This window comes from Dendropsophus ebraccatus, chromosome 5, assembly GCF_027789765.1.
Source record: "Dendropsophus ebraccatus isolate aDenEbr1 chromosome 5, aDenEbr1.pat, whole genome shotgun sequence".
NCBI classification, from domain to species: Eukaryota; Metazoa; Chordata; class Amphibia; order Anura; family Hylidae; genus Dendropsophus; species Dendropsophus ebraccatus.
This window is the reverse complement of record NC_091458.1, coordinates 3,630,988-3,652,978: the sequence shown is the minus strand read 5'-3', so window position 1 is coordinate 3,652,978 and position 21,991 is coordinate 3,630,988. Positions and strand designations below refer to the sequence as shown.

Here is a 21,991-nt window from a genome sequence, read left to right as displayed (position 1 = left end):
TTTTGACCCAATAGTAGAGATCAGAGACAGGACTGTGTGGAGGAGGAAAGAGCTGCCTGTAGAGCTCAGAGACAGGACTGTGTGGGGGAGGAAAGAGCTGTCTGTAGAGCTCAGAGACAGGACTGTGTGGAGGAGGAGGAAAGAGCTGCCTGTAGAGCTCAGAGACAGGACTGTGTGGAGGAGGAAAGAGCTGCCTGTAGAGCTCAGAGACAGGATTGTGTGGAGGAGGAAAGAGCTGCCTGTAAAGCTCAGAGACAGGACTGTGTGGAGGAGGAAAGAGCTGCCTGTAGAGCTCAGAGACAGGACTGTGTGGGGGAGGAAAGAGCTGTCTGTAGAGCTCAGAGACAGGACTGTGTGGAGGAGGAGGAAAGAGCTGCCTGTAGAGCTCAGAGACAGGACTGTGTGGAGGAGGAAAGAGCTGCCTGTAGAGCTCAGAGACAGGATTGTGTGGAGGAGGAAAGAGCTGCCTGTAAAGCTCAGAGACAGGACTGTGTGGAGGAGGAAAGAGCTGCCTGTAGAGCTCAGAGACAGGACTGTGTGGGGGAGGAGGAAAGAGCTGTCTGTAGAGCCCAGAGACAGGAGTGTGTGGAGGAGGAAAGAGCTGCCTGTAGAGATCAGAGACAGGACTGTGTGGAGGAGGAAAGAGCTGCCTGTAGAGCTCAGAGACAGGACTGTGTGGAGGAGGAAAGAGCTGCCTGTAGAGCTCAGAGACAGGAGTGTGTGGAGGAGGAGGAAAGAGCTGCCTGTAGAGCTCAGAGACAGGACTGTGTGGAGGAGGAGGAAAGAGCTGTCTGTAGAGCTCAGAGACAGCACTGTGTGGAGGAGGAAAGAGCTGCCTGTAGAGCTCAGAGACAGGACTGTGTGGAGGAGGAAAGAGCTGCCTGTAGAGCTCAGAGACAGGACTGTGTGGAGGAGGAAAGAGCTGCCTGTAGAGCTCAGAGACAGGACTGTGTGGAGGAGGAAAGAGCTGCCTGTAGAGCTCAGAGACAGGACTGTGTGGAGGAGGAAAGAGCTGCCTGTAGAGCTCAGAGACAGGACTGTGTGGAGGAGGAAAGAGCTGCCTGTAGAGCTCAGAGACAGGACTGTGTGGAGGAGGAGGAAAGAGCTGCCTGTAGAGCTCAGAGACAGGACTGTGTGGGGGAGGAAAGAGCTGTCTGTAGAGCTCAGAGACAGGACTGTGTGGAGGAGGAAAGAGCTGCCTGTAGAGCTCAGAGACAACACTGTGTGGAGGAGGAAAGAGCTGCCTGTAGAGCTCAGAGACAGGACTGTGTGGAGGAGGAAAGAGCTGCCTGTAGAGCTCAGAGACAGGACTGTGTGGAGAAGGAGGAAAGAGCTGCCTGTAGAGCCCAGAGACAGGACTGTGTGGAGGAGGAAAGAGCTGCCTGTAGAGCTCAGAGACAGGACTGTGTGGAGGAGGAGGAAAGAGCTGCCTGTAGAGCTCAGAGACAGGACTGTGTGGAGGAGGAGGAAAGAGCTGTCTGTAGAGCTCAGAGACAGGACTGTGTGGAGGAGGAAAGAGCTGTCTGTAGAGCTCAGAGACAGGACTGTGTGGAGGAGGAAAGAGCTGCCTGTAGAGCTCAGAGACAGGACTGTGTGGAGAAGGAGGAAAGAGCTGCCTGTAGAGCCCAGAGACAGGACTGTGTGGAGGAGGAGGAAAGAGCTGCCTGTAGAGCTCAGAGACAGGACTGTGTGGAGGAGGAAAAAGCTGCCTGTAGAGCCCAGAGACAGAACTGTGTGGAGGAGGAAAGAGCTGCCTGTAGAGCTCAGAGACAGGACTGTGTGGAGGAGGAAAGAGCTGCCTGCAGAGCTCAGAGACAGGACTGTGTGGAGGAGGAAAGAGCTGCCTGTAGAGCTCAGAGACAGGAGTGTGTGGAGGAGGAAAGAGCTGCCTGTAGTGCTCAGAGACAGGACTGTGTGGAGGAGGAAAGAGCTGCCTGTAGAGCTCAGAGACAGGACTGTGTGGAGGAGGAAAGAGCTGCCTGTAGAGCCCAGAGACAGAACTGTGTGGAGGAGGAAAGAGCTGCCTGTAGAGCTCAGAGACAGGACTGTGTGGAGGAGGAAAGAGCTGCCTGTAGAGCTCAGAGACAGGACTGTGTGGAGGAGGAAAGAGCTGCCTGTAGAGCCCAGAGACAGGACTGTGTGGAGGAGGAAAGAGCTGCCTGTAGAGCTCAGAGACTGGACTGTATGAAGGAAAGAGCTGCCTGTAGAGCTCAGAGACAGGAGTGTGTGGAGGAGGAAAGAGCTGCCTGTAGAGCTCAGAGACAGAACTGTGTGGAGGAGGAAAGAGCTGCCTGAGGAGCTCAGAGACAAGATTGTGTGGAGGAGGAAAGAGCTGCCTGAGAAGCTCAGAGACAAGACTGTGTGGAGGAGGAAAGAGCTGCCTGTAGAGCCCAGAGACAGAACTGTGTGGAGGAGGAAAGAGCTGCCTGAGGAGCTCAGAGACAAGATTGTGTGGAGGAGGAAAGAGCTGCCTGTAGAGCTCAGAGACAGGACTCTGTGGAGGAGGAAAGAGCTGCCTGTAGAGCTCAGAGACAGGACTGTGTGGAGGAGGAAAGAGCTGCCTGTAGAGCCCAGAGACAGAACTGTGTGGAGGAGGAAAGAGCTGCCTGTAGAGCCCAGAGACAGAACTGTGTGGAGGAGGAAAGAGCTGCCTGTAGAGCTCAGAGATAGGAGTATGTGGAGGAGGAGGAGGAGGAGGAAAGAGCTGCCTGTAGAGCCCAGAGACAGAACTGTGTGGAGGAGGAAAGAGCTGCCTGTAGAGCCCAGAGACAGGACTGTGTGGAGGAGGAAAGAGCTGCCTGTAGAGCCCAGAGACAGAACTGTGTGGAGGAGGAAAGAGCTGCCTGTAGAGCTCAGAGACAGGACTGTGTGGAGGAGGAAAGAGCTGCCTGTAGAGCCCAGAGACAGAACTGTGTGGAGGAGGAAAGAGCTGCCTGTAGAGATCAGAGACAGGATTGTGTGGAGGAGGAAAGAGCTGCTTGTAGAGCTCAGAGACAGCACTGTGTGGAGGAGGAGGAGGAAAGAGCTGCCTGTAGAGCTCAGAGACAGGACTGTGTGGAGGAGGAAAGAGCTGCCTGTAGAGCTCAGAGACAGGACTGTGTGGAGGAGGAAAGAGCTGCATGTAGAGCTCAGAGACAGGACTGTGTGGAGGAGGAGGAAAGAGCTGCCCATAGAGATCAGAGACAGCACTGTGTGGAGGAGGAGGAAAGAGCTGTCTGTAGGGCTCAGAGACAGGACTGTGTGGAGGAGGAAAGAGCTGTCTGTAGAGCTCAGAGACAGGACTGTGTGGAGGAGGAGGAAAGAGCTGCCTGTAGAGCTCAGAGACAGGACTGTGTGGAGGAGGAAAGAGCTGCCTGTAGAGCAAAGAGACAGGACTGTGTGGAGGAGGAAAGAGCTGCTTGTAGAGCTCAGAGACAGGACTGTGTGGAGGAGGAAAGAGCTGCCTGTAGAGCTCAGAGACAGGAGTGTTTGGAGGAGGAAAGAGCTGCCTGTAGTGCTCAGAGACAGGACTGTGTGGAGGAGGAAAGAGCTGCCTGTAGAGCTCAGAGACAGGACTGTGTGGAGGAGGAAAGAGCTGCCTGTAGAGCCCAGAGACAGAACTGTGTGGAGGAGGAAAGAGCTGCCTGTAGAGCCCAGAGACAGCACTGTGTGGAGGAGGAAAGAGCTGCCTGTAGAGCTCAGAGATAGGAGTATGTGGAGGAGGAGGAGGAGGAAAGAGCTGCCTGTAGAGCCCAGAGACAGAACTGTGTGGAGGAGGAAAGAGCTGCCTGTAGAGCCCAGAGACAGGACTGTGTGGAGGAGGAAAGAGCTGCCTGTAGAGCCCAGAGACAGAACTGTGTGGAGGAGGAAAGAGCTGCCTGTAGAGATCAGAGACAGGATTGTGTGGAGGAGGAAAGAGCTGCTTGTAGAGCTCAGAGACAGCACTGTGTGGAGGAGGAGGAGGAAAGAGCTGCCTGTAGAGCTCAGAGACAGGATTGTGTGGAGGAGGAGGAAAATGCTGCCTTTAGAGCTCAGAGACAAGACTGCGTGGAGGAGGAGGAAAGAGCTGCCTGTAGAGCTCAGAGACAGGACTGTGTGGAGGAGGAAAGAGCTGCCTGTAGAGCTCAGAGACAGGACTGTGTGGAGGAGGAAAGAGCTGCATGTAGAGCTCAGAGACAGGACTGTGTGGAGGAGGAGGAAAGAGCTGCCCATAGAGATCAGAGACAGCACTGTGTGGAGGAGGAGGAAAGAGCTGTCTGTAGGGCTCAGAGACAGGACTGTGTGGAGGAGGAAAGAGCTGTCTGTAGAGCTCAGAGACAGGACTGTGTGGAGGAGGAGGAAAGAGCTGCCTGTAGAGCAAAGAGACAGGACTGTGTGGAGGAGGAAAGAGCTGCTTGTAGAGCTCAGAGACAGGACTGTGTGGAGGAGGAAAGAGCTGCCTGTAGAGCTCAGAGACAGGAGTGTTTGGAGGAGGAAAGAGCTGCCTGTAGTGCTCAGAGACAGGACTGTGTGGAGGAGGAAAGAGCTGCCTGTAGAGATCAGAGACAGGACTGTGTGGAGGAGGAAAGAGCTGCCTGTAGAGATCAGAGACAGGACTGTGTGGAGGAGGAAAGAGCTGCATGTAGAGCTCAGAGACAGGACTGTGTGGAGGAGGAGGAAAGAGCTGCCCATAGAGATCAGAGACAGGACTGTGTGGAGGAGGAAAGAGCTGCCTGTAGGGCTCAGAGACAGGACTGTGTGGAGGAGGAGGAAAGAGCTGCCTGTAGAGCTCAGAGACAGGAGTGTGTGGAGGAGCAGATCTGGAGAAGGGGCAAACACATCTCTGCTGCACTTAGGGTTCCCAAGAGCACAGCGGCCTCCATCATTCTTACATGGGAACAGATAAAACAACTATGGCTCCATCTTGAAATGCTGCCCCACCAAACTAATATAATGGGGGGGGGGAAGGAGATTGGTAAGAGAGGAGACCAAGGACCCAATGACCACCACGTTCTGATCCAATAGCAGAGAAAGTGTCTGTTTCTGCCCTTACTTTGAGTTCCTCAGGGTCCAGCCCTTGTGCCCTTCCCTCCTGTATCATATGCGGTGTCCTACTACATGGGTTTCCATATAATGACTGGCATGGCAATGTGCGTCATTCTGACAGGAGACACGGGTCCCTGGAGATCGCAGGTGGTCTCACTGCTGGGACTTTGAAGGTGTTTAGGGCACATGCACAGTGTGACAGCACATCGGCAACTATGCTGACCTTATGTGTAGTATATCTATATAACATCACTGCTATTTACCCCCTAGATGCTGCAGTCAGTAGAGGCCGGAGCATCTAGGTGGTTAGACAGGGCGTGCATTGCAATGAATTCTAGTTACATCTTTGGGCGGGAACATTATATAGAACCTACAGTGGGAGACAACTGGTGCCCGTCAACCTTGAGGTGGTCCTGGCTGCATCCGGCACAGAACGCTCACCTTTCCGGGCATCCACAGGTGGGACAGCTGCTGCTTAGCGCTCTCTCCATTCTCCCCCACGAGGTTGATGGAGATGGTGTTGATGGTCCCGGCAGTGAATTCACTTCCTGTGGCCACTGTCACCCTGTATAGCATCATGTCTTCAGAGGACGTCCTGCACCGGCTCAGCTCTGCACTGTCTGTACATATATGAGACTAGATGTCACTGTGTGTTATATAACCAGCTACAAGGGGCATAATTATCATACACAACACCCCCCCCCCCCCCATTATAACTATTCTATTTAGGATGTCATCACTCAGGCATGTACCCCTCCAGTGGTGTGAAGGAGGTACGGCCGGTCACTTGCCAGATGGTTAAGCGACACGCCAGTTCTATGGTGGTTGGCTGAGATATAACCGTGCTTAGTGATGTTATGTCGTAACGCCAGTGCCGGTTGGGCACACAGGTAGATAATACAGCTTTGGTTTGATACAATACTTTACACTTGGTAAGACAATACTTTAGGATCCAGGTCTGTATTGACAGTAGAAGGAGTGGTACAGTCGTGCTGACTGGGTTGCATGCTGAGAAGTAGAAGAGAAGTTCAGAAGAGTAGAGAGGAGAATGTCGAGAGTCCCTACCCAAGTGGTACTGTGCTCTGCCGGAACTACGGAGGTAGAAATAGAAGAATACTTGAGAGAGAGAGAGAGAGAGAGAGAGAGAATACTTGTGCCTGTATTTTGACTCTTTGATTCTATTTAGGATGTCATTGCACCACCTATTGCCCACCAATGTTGAGGGATCCGTCCTAAAGGGTCACACAAGCCCCAGACCTTGTTACCTGGGATGAGTGGAATGCTGAGGGTTCCCTTCCTACACCCATGCTAGAGTTCATAGGCTTCTTGCAACTTTGCTCTATCCAGATCAGTTCCTTTACTTTCTTTATGGATACTGTCCTGCACTGTGACTCTCCTTGTCCATGGCGTGGGTTGACATGAAACCTGACTTGTTCTCTCTAGTGAAGGTTTAACAATTTATTTTAGAGAGACGAGCTAAACCCTTTCTCCTGTAGTTGGTGACCTGCTGGGTGGTTAAACCCCCCGGACTATAGGTACCACCACCCACAGAAAGGGGAGATAGCCCAAGAAAGGTGCTGTTACTGTGTAGGTGCTTGGATAAGAATCACTGAGTCCTGCTACAATAAATAAACTCTTCTTTACTTCAGGAATACTGGATACAGTGATACACAATAGAATTTTGACTTGACAATAAATTCTCGACTTGACTGACATGACTTGTACTCAGAGCTTGAGAGGTAGAATAGCCGTGCTGACTTGGTTACGTGTGGAGAAGTAGAGAAAGTTCAGAGAAGTAGAGAGGAGGATGTTGAGAGGGTCCCAACCCAGGGTAGTACTGTGCTCTGCAGGAAGAAGTAGAATAAGTAGAATCCGACATGGAGAGAGAGGAGCGGCTGCACATCCCATTTTAAAAAAACAACTTCAAGATGTTGGAATATGAATTGATCAAGCCATATCCCCCGTGTACCAACATGCAGGTCTCCTGGTTCACACGGGTCCCTACGCTAACTCCACACCGTGTCGGTCAGTGACCGCCACCTCCGCAAAGCGTGCACATGCAGGGAAGGGAGGCCATGGAGTGGCCCCGCAACCCCCACGTCACAGGACCAGACCCAAAGTGCCCCCCAAAAAGTCCCAGCCAGCACCACCGGCGAGGAAGGCTGCCCCCAAACGAAAAAAGTATGGATATGGTATTACACTCACCAAAAACTGCTGCAGACAGAATGGGAAAAACATGGAGATACTGTCGTGTGAGCACAGGTGTATGCTCTGCTGACTTAGGTCACATGGGTCTTACAAAGGGGAGTGCCAGCTGCCCAGAAAGGGGAGAAAAATATAAAATCTGCCATGGAGAGAGAGGAGCGGCTGCACATCACACCTATGGCTGATACTAATGCTGCTAGGCCTATTTTAAAAAACCAACTTCAGGATGTTGGAATATGAATTGATCAAGCCATATCGCCCCATGTACCAACGTGCAGGTCCATGTTTTCCCATTCTGTCTGCAGCAGTGTGGTGAGTGTAATATCCTATTCATACTTGTGTCATTGGGGGGCAGCGTTCTTCGCCGGCGGTGAGTGTGCATACATTGAGCGTGTATATAGCAAGTGTGAATATAGCCAGCATGCATGTAGTGAGTGTGCATATACCATTTACCCGAAATTAAGACATCCTCTAAAAATAAGGCATAGTGGAGGATTTACAAGATAGTCTAAAATAAAGGTGTCCCCCTCCCTCTCCCCGATTGTAAGACCCGCACCACCACTAGGGTTACTACTGTACAGTATATAATAAATGTCCTTTTTTTTTTTTTTTTTGTGAAATCTTCGTGGAAAAATCCCCTGTAAAAAAGACATAGCACATCTTTCAGAGTAAACATTAATATAAGACACTGTGTTATTTTCAGCAAAACATGGTAATGAATGTGCACGTTTTGAGTGTGCATATAGTGAGTGTGCATATAGTGAGTGTGCATATAGTGAGTGTGCACACAGCGAGCGTGCATATAGTGAGCGTGCATATAGTGAGCGTGCACACAGCGAGCGTGCATATAGTGAGCGTGCATATAGTGAGCGTACATATAGTGAGCGTACATACAGTGAGCGTACATATAGTGAGCGTGCATATAGTGAGTGTGCACATAGTGAGTGTGCACATAGTCAGTGTGCATATAGCGTGTGTATGTAGTAAATGTGCATATTTGCGCCAGGCTTGAAAAATGTCCCCGTAACGCCACCAGTTTGCAGATTTATGTAGAGGCGCAGTGCTCAGAGCTGGCTCAGGTCTACTTATCATTTTTCAGAACAATAAATGATGAATTCAGTGACCCAGAGTCTATGCAGAGTGACCAGTCTGGGGTGGGGAGGGGACAGGAGGGTACAGGATGACCTGTCTGGGGTGGGTAGTTGGTAGAATGGTGCACACTGTGCCGCCTTCTCCCCAGGATGGTGCACAAAATGTTATTACTGTGCCGCCTTCTCTCCACACACAATGTTATTACTGTGCCGCCTTCTTACCAGTAATAACAATGTGTGCACCGACCTGGGGAGAAGGCGGCACAGTAATAACATTGTGTGTGGAGAGAAGGCGGCACAGTAATAACATTTTGTGCACCATCCTGGGGAGAAGGCGGCACAGTAATAACATTGTGTCTGTGGAGAAGGCGGCACAGTAATAACATTGTGTCTGTGGAGAAGGCAGCACAGTAATAACATTGTGTCTGGGGAGAAGGCGGCACAGTAATAACATTGTGTCTGGGGAGAAGGCGGCACAGTAATAACATTGTATGCACCAACCTGGGGAGAAGGCGGCACAGTAATAACATTGTGTCTGGGGAGAAGGTGGCACAGTAATAACATTGTGTCTGGGGAGAAGGCGGCACAGTAATAACATTGTGTCTGGGGAGAAGGCGGCACAGTAATAACATTGTGTCTGGGGAGAAGGCGGCACAGTAATAACATTGTGTCTGGGGAGGAGGCGGCACAGTAATAACATTGTGTCTGGGGAGAAGGCGGCACAGTAATAACATTGTGTCTGGGGAGAAGGCGGCACAGTAATAACATTGTGTCTGGGGAGAAGGCGGCACAGTAATAACATTGTGTCTGGGGAGAAGGCGGCACAGTAATAACATTGTGTCTGGGGAGAAGGCGGCACAGTAATAACATTGTATGCACCAACCTGGGGAGAAGGCGGCACAGTAATAACATTGTGTCTGGGGAGAAGGTGGCACAGTAATAACATTGTGTCTGGGGAGAAGGCGGCACAGTAATAACATTGTGTCTGGGGAGAAGGCGGCACAGTAATAACATTGTGTCTGGGGAGAAGGCGGCACAGTAATAACATTGTGTCTGGAGAGAAGGCGGCACAGTAATAACATTGTGTCTGGGGAGAAGGCGGCACAGTAATAACATTGTGTCTGGGGAGAAGGCGGCACAGTAATAACATTGTGTCTGGGGAGAAGGCGGCACAGTAATAACATTGTGTCTGGGGAGAAGGCGGCACAGTAATAACATTGTGTCTGGGGAGAAGGCGGCACAGTAATAACATTGTGTCTGGGGAGAAGGCGGCACAGTAATAACATTGTGTCTGGGGAGAAGGCGGCACAGTAATAACATTGTGTCTGGGGAGAAGGCGGCACAGTAATAATATTGTGTCTGGGGAGAAGGCGGCACAGTAATAACATTGTGTCTGGAGAGAAGGCGGCACAGTAATAACATTGTGTCTGGGGAGAAGGCGGCACAGTAATAACATTGTCTGTGGAGAAGGCGGCGCAGTAATAACATTGTGTCTGGGGAGAAGGCGGCACAGTAATAACATTGTGTCTGTGGAGAAGGCGGCACAGTAATAACATTGTGTCTGGAGAGGAGGCGGCACAGTAATAACATTGTGTCTGGGGAGAAGGCGGCACAGTAATAACATTGTGTCTGGGGAAAAGGCGGCACAGTAATAACATTGTGTCTGGGGAGAAGGTGGCGCAGTAATAACATTGTGTCTGGGGAGAAGGCGGCACAGTAATAACATTGTGTCTGGGGAGAAGGCGGCACAGTAATAACATTGTGTCTGGGGAGAAGGCGGCACAGTAATAACATTGTGTGCACCAACGTGGGGAGAAGGTGGCACAGTAATAACATTGTGTGCACCAACCTGGGGAGAAGGCAGCACAGTAATAACATTGTGTCTGGGGAGAAGGCGGCACAGTAATAACATTGTGTCTGGGGAGAAGGTGGCGCAGTAATAACATTGTGTCTGGGGAGAAGGCGGCACAGTAATAACATTGTGTCTGGGGAGAAGGCGGCACAGTAATAACATTGTGTCTGGGGAGAAGGCGGCACAGTAATAACATTGTGTGCACCAACGTGGGGAGAAGGTGGCACAGTAATAACATTGTGTGCACCAACCTGGGGAGAAGGCAGCACAGTAATAACATTGTGTGCACCTGTGGTGTCCCACCACTGGTGTTTTTGTCTCTCTTGTGCACCTCACAAAAAAGCTTTTTTCTTTCAGGTTAAAGTGGTGATGAGTTATTCTGAAGTTTCACCTCTAGGTGTCAGTGATTTATGTTTATATGTGTTGCACAGATGAGTGTGAGTAAGGACAGAGAGTGAGTGGGTGAGGACATTCTCCAGAAAGGGGGGGGGGGTAGAATATATGCTATGGGATCCATGATGGGGGCGTTATAGCTGTATGGAGGCGCTGACTCTGAACGATTACACCATTACGTGTTCTCACTCAGCAGCATAAAACTTGCCGGATTATTTAATTGCCTCAAATTCCAGAAAACACAGAAAGAAATCAATAAATATTCTGCCCTAAAACCGAGAAATCCCTGCGCAAAAAACAGCCCCCCACCCCCACTGAGGGGGGGTGAAGTGGTCTTGCAGAATCCGGTTTCCCTCCGAGGTGAGAATAGAATGCATAGCAGGTGGGCAGATGTATGTAGAGGCGGCAGAGAGAGCCAGCAGCCAGATCATCCGTGAACGGCCAGATCCTCCCTATTGGATAACAGGACTCATGGATTCTATTACACAGATGGGGCAGATATGGTCCTATGTAATAGCGGCAGCAGTCAGCCGAGGAGCGAGCAGGCCATCACCTATTGGCTGTCTATAAACGTGCGGCTGCCGGCCGGCCATCATCCTATATAATAGCGGCAGCAGTCAGCCGAGGAGCGAGCAGGCCATCACCTATTGGCTGTCTATAAACGTGCGGCTGCCGGCCGGCCATCATCCTATGTAATAGCGGCAGCAGTCAGCCGAGGAGCGAGCAGGCCATCACCTATTGGCTGTCTATAAACGTGCGGCTGCCGGCCGGCCATCATCCTATGTAATAGCGGCAGCAGTCAGCCGAGGAGCGAGCAGGCCATCACCTATTGGCTGTCTATAAACGTGCGGCTGCCGGCCGGCCATCATCCTATGTAATAGCGGCAGCAGTCAGCCGAGGAGCGAGCAGGCCATCACCTATTGGCTGTCTATAAACGTGCGGCTGCCGGCCGGCCATCATCCTATGTAATAGCGGCAGCAGTCAGCCGAGGAGCGAGCAGGCCATCACCTATTGGCTGTCTATAAACGTGCGGCTGCCGGCCGGCCATCATCCTATGTAATAGCGGCAGCAGTCAGCCGAGGAGCGAGCACACGATCACCTATTGGCTGTCTATAAACGTGCGGCTGCCGGACGGCCATCATCCTATATAATAGCGGCAGCAGTCAGCCTAGGAGCGAGCACACGATCACCTATTGGCTGTCTATAAACGTGCGGCTGCCGGACGGCCATCATCCTATATAATAGCGGCAGCAGTCAGCCGAGGAGCGAGCAGGCCATCACCTATTGGCTGCCTATAAACGTGCGGCTGCCGGCCATCATCCTATGTAATAGCGGCAGCAGTCAGCCGAGGAGCGAGCACACGATCACCTATCGGCTGCCTATAAACGTGAGGCTGCCGGCCATCATCCTATGTAATAGCGGCAGCAGTCAGCCGAGGAGCGAGCACACGATCACCTATTGGCTGTCTATAAACGTGCGGCTGCCGGCCGGCCATCATCCTATATAATAGCGGCAGCAGTCAGCCGAGGAGCGAGCACACGATCACCTATTGGCTGTCTATAAACGTGCGGCTGCCGGACGGCCATCATCCTATATAATAGCGGCAGCAGTCAGCCGAGGAGCGAGCAGGCCATCACCTATTGGCTGTCTATAAACGTGCGGCTGCCGGCCATCATCCTATGTAATAGCGGCAGCAGTCAGCCGAGGAGCGAGCACACGATCACCTATCGGCTGCCTATAAACGTGAGGCTGCCGGCCATCATCCTATATAATAGCGGCAGCAGTCAGCCGAGGAGCGAGCACACGATCACCTATTGGCTGTCTATAAACGTGCGGCTGCCGGCCGGCCATCATCCTATGTAATAGCGGCAGCAGTCAGCCGAGGAGCGAGCACACGATCACCTATTGGCTGCCTATAAACGTGCGGCTGCCGGACGGCCATCATCCTGTGTAATAGCGGCAGCAGTCAGCCGAGGAGCGAGCAGGCCATCACCTATTGGCTGTCTATAAACGTGCGGCTGCCGGCCGGCCATCATCCTATATAATAGCGGCAGCAGTGAGCCGAGGAGCGAGCACACGATCACCTATTGGCTGTCTATAAACGTGCGGCTGCCGGCCGGCCATCATCCTATATAATAGCGGCAGCAGTCAGCCGAGGAGCGAGCACACGATCACCTATTGGCTGCCTATAAACGTGCGGCTGCCGGACGGCCATCATCCTATATAATAGCGGCAGCAGTCAGCCTAGGAGCGAGCAGGCCATCACCTATTGGCTGCCTATAAACGTGCGGCTGCCGGCCATCATCCTATGTAATAGCGGCAGCAGTCAGCCGAGGAGCGAGCACACGATCACCTATTGGCTGCCTATAAACGTGAGGCTGCCGGCCGGCCATCATCCTGTGTAATATCTGATGTCCGGCTGGCGGCTGATTCCAGCTCAGGTTGCCCGAGTCTCCGGCCGTGTAATCAGCGCAGTAAGTGAGGATCTAACAGATTACAGCACGGGGTCAGGACGTGTAATACGGCCTTATCATCTCTATGACGACGCTCTTCATCATCTGCACCTAAGCCAGGACTTTTCTGTCCACCTGACCACAGTTATGTCGCTGAATCCAGGTAAAAGACGTCCAACCAATAATTCAGCAGCGTCACGGCTACACCTGTCATTTGTCATCAATTTCCCAACTCTGACAGCCTGTGGCCATAGCACTGATCAGTGTTATCTGTGATCATTACATACAGTCTGCCTGTGGCCATAGCACTGATCAGTGTTATCTGTGATCATTACATACAGCCTGCCTGTGGCCATAGCACTGATCAGTGTTATCTGTGATCATTACATACAGCCTGCCTGTGGCCATAGCACTGATCAGTGTTATCTGTGATCATTACATACAGCTTGCCTGTGGCCATAGCACTGATCAGTGTTATCTGTGATCATTACATACAGCCTGCCTGTGGCCACTGCATAGCACTGATCAGTGTTATCTGTGATCATTACATACAGCTTGCCTGTGGCCATAGCACTGATCAGTGTTATCTGTGATCATTACATACAGCCTGCCTGTGGCCATAGCACTGATCAGTGTTATCTGTGATCATTACATACAGCCTGCCTGTGGCCATAGCACTGATCAGTGTTATCTGTGATCATTACATACAGCCTGCCTGTGGCCATAGCACTGATCAGTGTTATCTGTGATCATTACATACAGCCTGCCTGTGGCCATAGCACTGATCAGTGTTATCTATGATCATTACATACAGTCTGCCTGTGGCCATAGCACTGATCAGTGTTATCTGTGATCATTACATACAGCCTGCCTGTGGCCATAGCACTGATCAGTGTTATCTGTGATCATTACATACAGCCTGCCTGTGGCCATAGCATAGCACTGATCAGTGTTATCTGTGATCATTACATAGAGCCTGCCTGTGGCCATAGCACTGATCAGTGTTATCTGTGATCATTACATAGAGCCTGCCTGTGGCCATAGCACTGATCAGTGTTATCTGTGATCACTACATACAGCCTGCCTGTGGCCATAGCATAGCACTGATCAGTGTTATCTGTGATCATTACATACAGCCTGCCTGTGGCCATAGCACTGATCAGTGTTATCTGTGATCATTACATAGAGTCTGCCTGTGGCCATAGCACTGATCAGTGTTATCTATGATCATTACATACAGCCTGCCTGTGTCCATAGCATAGCACTGATCAGTGTTATCTGTGATCATTACATACAGCCTGCCTGTGGTCATAGCACTGATCAGTGTTATCTGTGATCATTACATACAGCCTGCCTGTGGCCATAGCACTGATCAGTGTTATCTGTGATCATTACATACAGCCTGCCTGTGGCCATAGCATAGCACTGATCAGTATTATCTGTGATCATTACATACAGCCTGCCTGTGGCCATAGCACTGATCAGTGTTATCTGTGATCATTACATACAGCCTGCCTGTGGCCATAGCATAGCACTGATCAGTGTTATCTGTGATCATTACATACAGCCTGCCTGTGGCCATAGCACTGATCAGTGTTATCTGTGATCATTACATACAGCCTGCCTGTGGCCATAGCATAGCACTGATCAGTGTTATCTGTGATCACTACATACAGACTGCCTGTGGCCATAGCATAGTAGGGATCAGTGTTGTCTGCCTCTGGCAGACTCTATGCAATGATCACCCATCTACTTGCTGGGAGGATAGTAAGAGACATTCAGCAGTCAGTAAAATTAATGGGGACCCCTGGAGCACATCTTCTCTCACTGTCTGAAATTCTTCAGGAGTAATGGCGGGTGGCTTAAGCCCATCATTAACAGTGAGTACACTGCTAATATTAGCTGCTCCTGCTCAGCAGGGGGCATTATTGCCTTATGGAGGGCACAGCAGGAGACATTATTACTATATGAGGGGCACAGCAGGAGGCATTATCACTATAGAGGGGCACAGCAGGGGACATTATTACTATATGGGGGCATAGCAGGGGGCATTATTATTATAAAGGGGCACAGCAGGGGACATAAGTACTATATGGAGGCACAGCTGGGGACATTACTATATGGGGGCACAGCTGGGGACAGTATTACTATATGGGGAACAGCAGGGGGCACTATTACCATATGGAAGCACATCAGGGGGCATTATTACGATATGGGGCACAGCGGGAGACATTATTACGATATGAGGCACAGCGGGAGAGATTATTAAATGAAGTTTAGATAAGGGATTGTTCAGATGAGTGATTCGCTCATCTCTCCTTGCAGCACTAGCGTGGTGTTCACAATATGGGATACATATTTCCTGTGTACCTGGAATGTTTTTATGAAGAATAATTATCAGGCAGCTCTGGGCTCAATCACCATTTTTTAAAGTACTTCAATTTTTCCCATTTAAAATTTGGTCCCTAAGTACCTTACCGAAGGCTCCGTTGTCTCCGCTCCTTGCTGTCTGTACCTGTGGAGGCGCTATTGTCTCCGCTCCCTGCTCTCCGTACCTGTGGAGGCCGTTGTCTCCGCTCCCTGCTCTCCGTACCTGTGGAGGGACCGTTGTCTCCGCTCCCTGCTGTCTGTACCTGAGAAGGCTCCGTTGTCTCCGCTCCCTGCTCTCCGTACCTGTGGAGGGACTGTTGTCTCCGCTCCCTGCTCTCCGTACCTGTGGAGGGACTGTTGTCTCCGCTCCCTGCTGTCTGTACTCAGCAGCAGAGACAACAGCAGTAACACCTCCAGTAAGGTATTCCATCACCTCCAGTAAGGTATTCCATCACCTCCAGTAAGGTTTTCCGTCACCTCCAGTAAGGTTTTTCATCACCAAATTCAAAATAGAAATAATTTAGAAAAATGACTCTTGTATCATGGTCGCTGTATATACAGATACAGGTGCTTTATAGATTGGCATAGAGAACCTTGGCTCTCCAGCTGTTGCAAAACTACAACTTCCATCATACATGGACAGTCACAGCTAAAACTTTGGCTCTCCAGACATGATGGGAGTTGTAGTTCTGCAACAGCTGGAGATCCAAGGTTCCCTACCTCTGCAGATAGTAGGTAAGGTTTATATAAATGTGATAAATATTTGGAAACACTGGACACTCTCTTGTGTGTCTCCCCTCATCCCAGACTGGTCTCACCCTGTATCCCCTCCCCCTCAGACTGGGCACCCTTCACAGCCTCCCCAGACTGGGCACGCTTTACCCCCCTCCCCACACTGGGCACCCTTCACCCTCCCCCTCAGACTGGGCACCCTTCACCCCCCTCCCCAGTCTGCCCACCTCCCCAGAGTGGGCACCCTTCACCCCCCTCCCCAGACTGGGCACCCTTCACCCCCCTCCCCAGACTGTGCACCCTTCACCCCCCTCCCCACACTGGAAACTCTTCACCCACCTCCCCAGACTGTGCACTCCTGATTGTCCTCCCCTTTCCACACACCTGTATTTTCTTTCTTCCTCCTCCATAGTGCAGTGTACATACAGGACCTGCGGTGACATCATAGTCACATGTCATGGTCCTTCACCATCTACACCAGTGATTTTCAACCTTTTTTGAGCAGCAGCGCACTTTTTATACTTAAAAAATCCCGGGGCACACCACCAACCAAAGTGGCACAAAATGACACTAAAACAGTACATATTATACATATAGTTAATAATATAGATTCTAAATGTATTTATACTCACTCAGTGTGAAACCTGGGCCTGTTTTCTTCTCCCCCTGCGCTTCTCTCCACCATACTTCACCCCCCTGCTTCTCTCCTGTGCTTCTCTCCCCCATGCTTCTCTCCCCCATGCTTCTCTCCTGTGCTTCTCTCCCCCATGCTTCTCTCCACCATACTTCACCCCCCTGCTTCTCTCCTGTGCTTCTCTCCCCCTGTGCTTCTCTCCTGTGGTTCTCTCCACCATACTTCTCCCCCCTGCTTCTCTCCTGTGCTTCTCTCCCCCATGCTTCTCTCCACCATACTTCTCCCCCCTGCTTCTCTCCTGTGCTTCTCTCAACCATACTTCTCCCCCCTGCTTCTCTCCTGTGCTTCTCTCCCCCTGCTTCTCTCCACCATACTTCTCCCCCCTGCTTCTCTCCACCATACTTCTCTCCCCCCTGCTTCTCTCCACCAAACTTCTCTCCCCCCTGCTTCTCTCTGCTGTTTCTCTCCCCCCTGCTTCTCTCCCCTGTTTCTCCCCCATCCCCATGTTTCTCTCCCCCATCCCTAGGTTTCTCTCCCCCATTGTTTTCTCCTGTTTCTCTCCCCCATCCCCAGGTTTCTCTCCCCCATTGTTTTCTCCTGTTTCTCTCCCCCCATCCCCAGGTTTCTCTCCCCCCTTCCTCCTCACCTCCTCCGAGATGGTCGCTGCTGCTGTCCGCCTCACCTACTGGCCACCCGTAGGACCCGGACATGCTCCTCCAATCAGCGGAGACCAAGAGCGTGGTGCGCTGCGGCAGGCCGTAGCGCACACGTTGATTGGATGCGTGCATGACGGCCCGCAGCGCATCACGCTCCCGGTCTCCGCTGATTGGATAGGAGGAGCACCTCCGGGCGCTACAGGCGGCCAGTAGGTGAGGCGGACAGCAGCAGCGGGGCGATCTGCAGGGGCACCATAGTTTGGGGAACTTTCCCCGTGGCACACCCGACCATGTGTTGCGGCACACTGGTTGAAAATCACTGATCTACACAGTAACTTTACTGTTCTGTCTCCTGGCTGCTGTTTAGCCCTGATTTGTGCAAAATCTACGTAAAAAACACAGCGATTTTGCGTAAATAATAGCTAAACAGCAGCCAGGAGACAGTACAGTATGGGAAATAGCTCTTTTGATAAGTTAAAATCATCCCCTGTCTCCTCACACTGACAGAGGGCAGGAGCTTCCAGGCTGGGATCCTTCTCTCTCTGCTCCCTGTGCTGGCGCCCGCCCTGGTCTCTGCGCCCTGGGCAGCTGCCTCCCCCCCCAATGGCAGCAGGGGATCCTACATACGGGATACAAACCACACACCTACTCACTTTGCTGACCGTGACACAAAAAAGTAAAATAACCACTGTATGGGATCCTATGGGAGGGAAAAGGGAACAAAGTTTCTGGAAAAGCCCGAAGCTTGAGGGTCCATTTACACAGATTGATTATCCGACAGATTATCTGCAAAAGCAGATAGACTTGAAGCCAAAGCCAGGAATGGATTTGAAAAAAGGAGACATCTCAGGCTCTCCTATATGACCTGCTTTTGGCCTTGGCTTTGGCAGATAATCTTTCTGTGTAAATGGAGCCCGAGATGTTTGTCTGGAAGGTTCTGAGGAGACGAATTTTCAGCTGCAAGAAATCATCCTGGTGGTCTGGGCCAGATGGAGAGGATATGTTATCGCCTCAGCTCAAAGAAGACGTCACCTGTAAGTTACTGAATTACGTTTTTTGTATATTATATGGTTTTAAAAAGATTTGGTAACTCTGCTCTACACACACTGCTTCTCCCCAGGCCCCGTCCTGACCACACTGGGGGGGTGCACTTTTATCAAAGTTCACCCTGTAGTCAGAATGCCCTAGAAACAGGAGTGGCCTCATAGCATCGCTGGACCCACTGACGCACCGGTACATTATGTGTCCCTAAGGGAGTAAAGAAGACTCCAACGTAAGATACTGCGCAATGTTATGGAAATGATATAATACAGGTAAATTATGAGAAAATGGTATGATATCTGTACAATAACTAGTTGTAGGAAATAATGCAATATAACATACAAGCCTAATCACCGTCTGTCCAGAAACATCGGCTGTGAGAAGCTAAAACCGGCAAATGCTGATGCCCCTATGAGAACAACCTGGGACGGGTGTCCCTGGTAAGGGCTTCAGAGTCCCTACGTACCGGAACGCCCCAGGCTTCTTATTACCATTAATCATGGCTCACGTGCCCTACTGTGGTATAACTGGAGTATACAGATGAGCCTTGTCTATCGTGGCCATTCCTGCAGAGTAACCAGCTCCCAAGTCTCAGACAAGATGACCACAACAATCCGCAAACAGAACAATATCAACCCAGCAAATCATCAAAAACAGAGAACGTAGGGCAAATCACCCGAAAGAAGACACAGCTGACCTGGAGCGGGTGCAGAGGAGGGCGACAAAGGTCATTAAGGGAATGGGGGGGTTACAGGACCAGGACAGGGTATCACGCTTGGGGTTATTTACACTAGAAAAAAAGACGTCTTAGGGGCGATCTGATCCCAATGTACAAATATATGACTGGACAGTACAGAGGTCTTTGTAGTGGTCTCCTTACTCCTAGGTCTGTAACCATGACAAGGGGGAATCCTCTATGTCTAAAGCAGTGCTTCTCAAACTTTTTCTACTGGAGCCTCACCCAACAGACCAAGGCAATGCCTGGACTTCACCAGACTGACCAAGAGGGTTCCTGGGCCTCACCAAAGTCCAATTTAAAGCTGAAAATAATGCTAGGGCTACTATTCACCCATCTCCCAAGGTCTATATGCTAATTAAGCAAGTACTACATAAATTAATAATGTTGCTAAAATGGAGATTTGTGCAAACAGCAAAAGGACTGTGCAGATTATAGTCACTTTTGTGAAAACTGCCTCGCCAGCTGGGCCTCACCAACAACTAGGGGGCGCCTCACAGGTCTAGAGGAAAGAAGATTTCATCATCAGCATCGACGCGGGTTCTTTACTGTACGAGCGGTAAGGCTGTGGAACTCTCTGCCACATGATGTTGTCATGGCCGATTCATTAAATAAGTACAGGGGAGGCCTGGATGCTTCTCTCTCTATATATATATAATATCACAAGTTATGGGCATTAGATTCTGGTGATACGTTGATCCAGGGATTATTCTGATCGCCATTGGAGTCAGGAAGGAGTTTTCTCCCTGTGGTGGGGCAATTGTCCTCTGCCTCATAGAGGTTTTTGCCTTCCCCCTGGAGTAACACAGTAGGTTTCCCTAGGTTGGACCTGATGGACTCCTGTCTTCTTTCAACCTTATTAACTATGTTACTATGTTAGATAAGTCAGCAAAAATATACTAAACCCTCAAGGTTATGCAGGGCGTGCAAATATAGTCTATGTTCACACAACGTATATTTTTGTAAAACTACGGCCTTTGTTGCCGATTGCCACAACGGCCATGATTAATACGAAAATATATGTTACCTTGCCTTCTATGGAATCCTGGACAGAGTGTATACACATAGTACATATATACATACACATGGTATACACTCCGGCCAGAATCCCTAGCAGCGCCGTAGAAAACTAACATGTCATTGAATAGCGGCCGCAGAAAACCCTGTCAGTGCACACTATGGAGCGAGTGGCTACGGCCGCACGCTCCATAGGGTACAATGGGGAGTTCTGATGTAGAGGCGCCAGGATGCTCCCGCTTTAGAACTAGAGATCATCCGGTCAGTACTGCAGTACCTACCAGGATGATCTTTAATGAGACCGGACGTTCTGTGACCTGGCCAGGTCACGGAACAGCCGGTCTCATACAGCGTGTGAACATAGCCATAGGCTGTATAACTGAGTTCATACAGTGGTAAAGGATACCGCTCTTCTTACCGTTCATATAATGGTGAAGAATCTTGCTTGAAATGCAAGATGGAGACTATAATATACTTCATAGAGCAGACACAATATGGATTCCTGCATACAATACAGTGAGACATCTAGTGGTTGGAGTGCAGAATGCGGCCTTTAGCCCAGAGCCCACACACTTGATAGTACAAACCTACTTATATAAGAACACAGCAGTATGTAAAGAAGAGCCTGAGGAGCTACATTGAAGAGTCTCGAAACACAGGACCAGCCAGGTATCCCTCCGGGAAGGACCCAGCCAGGGGCGGCTCCTCTATGGAGACCACTAACACCACCATATTAAGTGGCCCTATAAGTCAATGTAATGAGAAGGTAAAACCAAGGCCAGGTATTCATCCACAGACAGCTGTTTCGGGGTGTTTCCCCTCATCAGTGTGGAGCAGGATTCTGGCTAGGTGGGAGCAATGCCTAGTAGAGCCCTACGGGAAACAGATCGCTGATCTCAGGGAGACCGGCCAAAGATCACTGTACTGAGCGCTTTATCTGGAAGCCGACAGTGTTATCTGGCTGGTCTCCCTGAGATTAGTGATCTGTTTCCCGTAGAACACAGCAGTGGCATGCCCGCTGCACTATTATTCTACATATATTGACCTCCCCTGTGGAGGGTTTGGTCCATACCTGTCTGTACTTGGGGCCACTTCACGGGATCTCCAGGTGGAGGATATGTGTCTCAGCAAGTAGGACCTTGGCTCACAGTCACACACACCTGGGTGGCATCTTTTATAATCCATCACCGTCACTGTTCCGTCCCACCATAAACACAAATCAGATAAGGACTTCTCCAAGATGCTCCCCTCCTTCCTTCTGGTAACGTCTTGCTCTCACTTCTGGGGTTGGAGTCATAGGACGATGCTGTGTTTGCTTACTCGGGGCCTTGGGGCTCAGTACATGGCAGCAGATGACTTTATACACATCAACAACATTATTGATTGCGTTTCATTAAATAAAGAAATTCCCAGATAGGTGAGTGATAGAACGGGACGGAGAAAAGTAACCATACATTGTAATTTACTGACACTCACCCAATGACCGCAGACGGGGGATTATCCTTCTACTCCAACTATCACTACTACTACTACTATCACTACTACTACTCCAACTATCACTACTACTACTACTCCAACTATCACTACTACTACTCCAACTATCACTACTACTACTCCAACTATCACTACTACTCCAACTATCACTACTACTACTACTATCACTACTACTACTACTATCACTACTACTACTACTACAACTATCACTACTACTACTACAACTATCACTACTACTACTCCAACTATCACTAATACTACTCCAACTATCACTACTACTACTACTCCAACTATCACTACTACTCCAACTATC

General features: G+C 50.4%; 1 protein-coding gene across 1 annotated transcript in view; it reads right to left on the bottom strand.

Annotated features, from left to right (window-relative positions):
- LOC138792187 (hydroperoxide isomerase ALOXE3-like) overlaps positions 1-21,349 on the bottom strand; it is a 59,042-nt gene extending 37,693 nt beyond the window's left edge. The window contains exons 1-2 of the mRNA XM_069969304.1: positions 21,257-21,349; positions 5,446-5,624 (exon numbers count right to left, since the gene is read on the bottom strand). Coding sequence (XP_069825405.1) covers positions 5,446-5,583 — 138 coding nt within the window. The 5' untranslated portion in view covers positions 5,584-5,624; positions 21,257-21,349. The remainder of the gene's footprint in view (positions 1-5,445; positions 5,625-21,256) is intronic.
- Between the last annotated feature and the right edge of the window lie 642 nt (positions 21,350-21,991).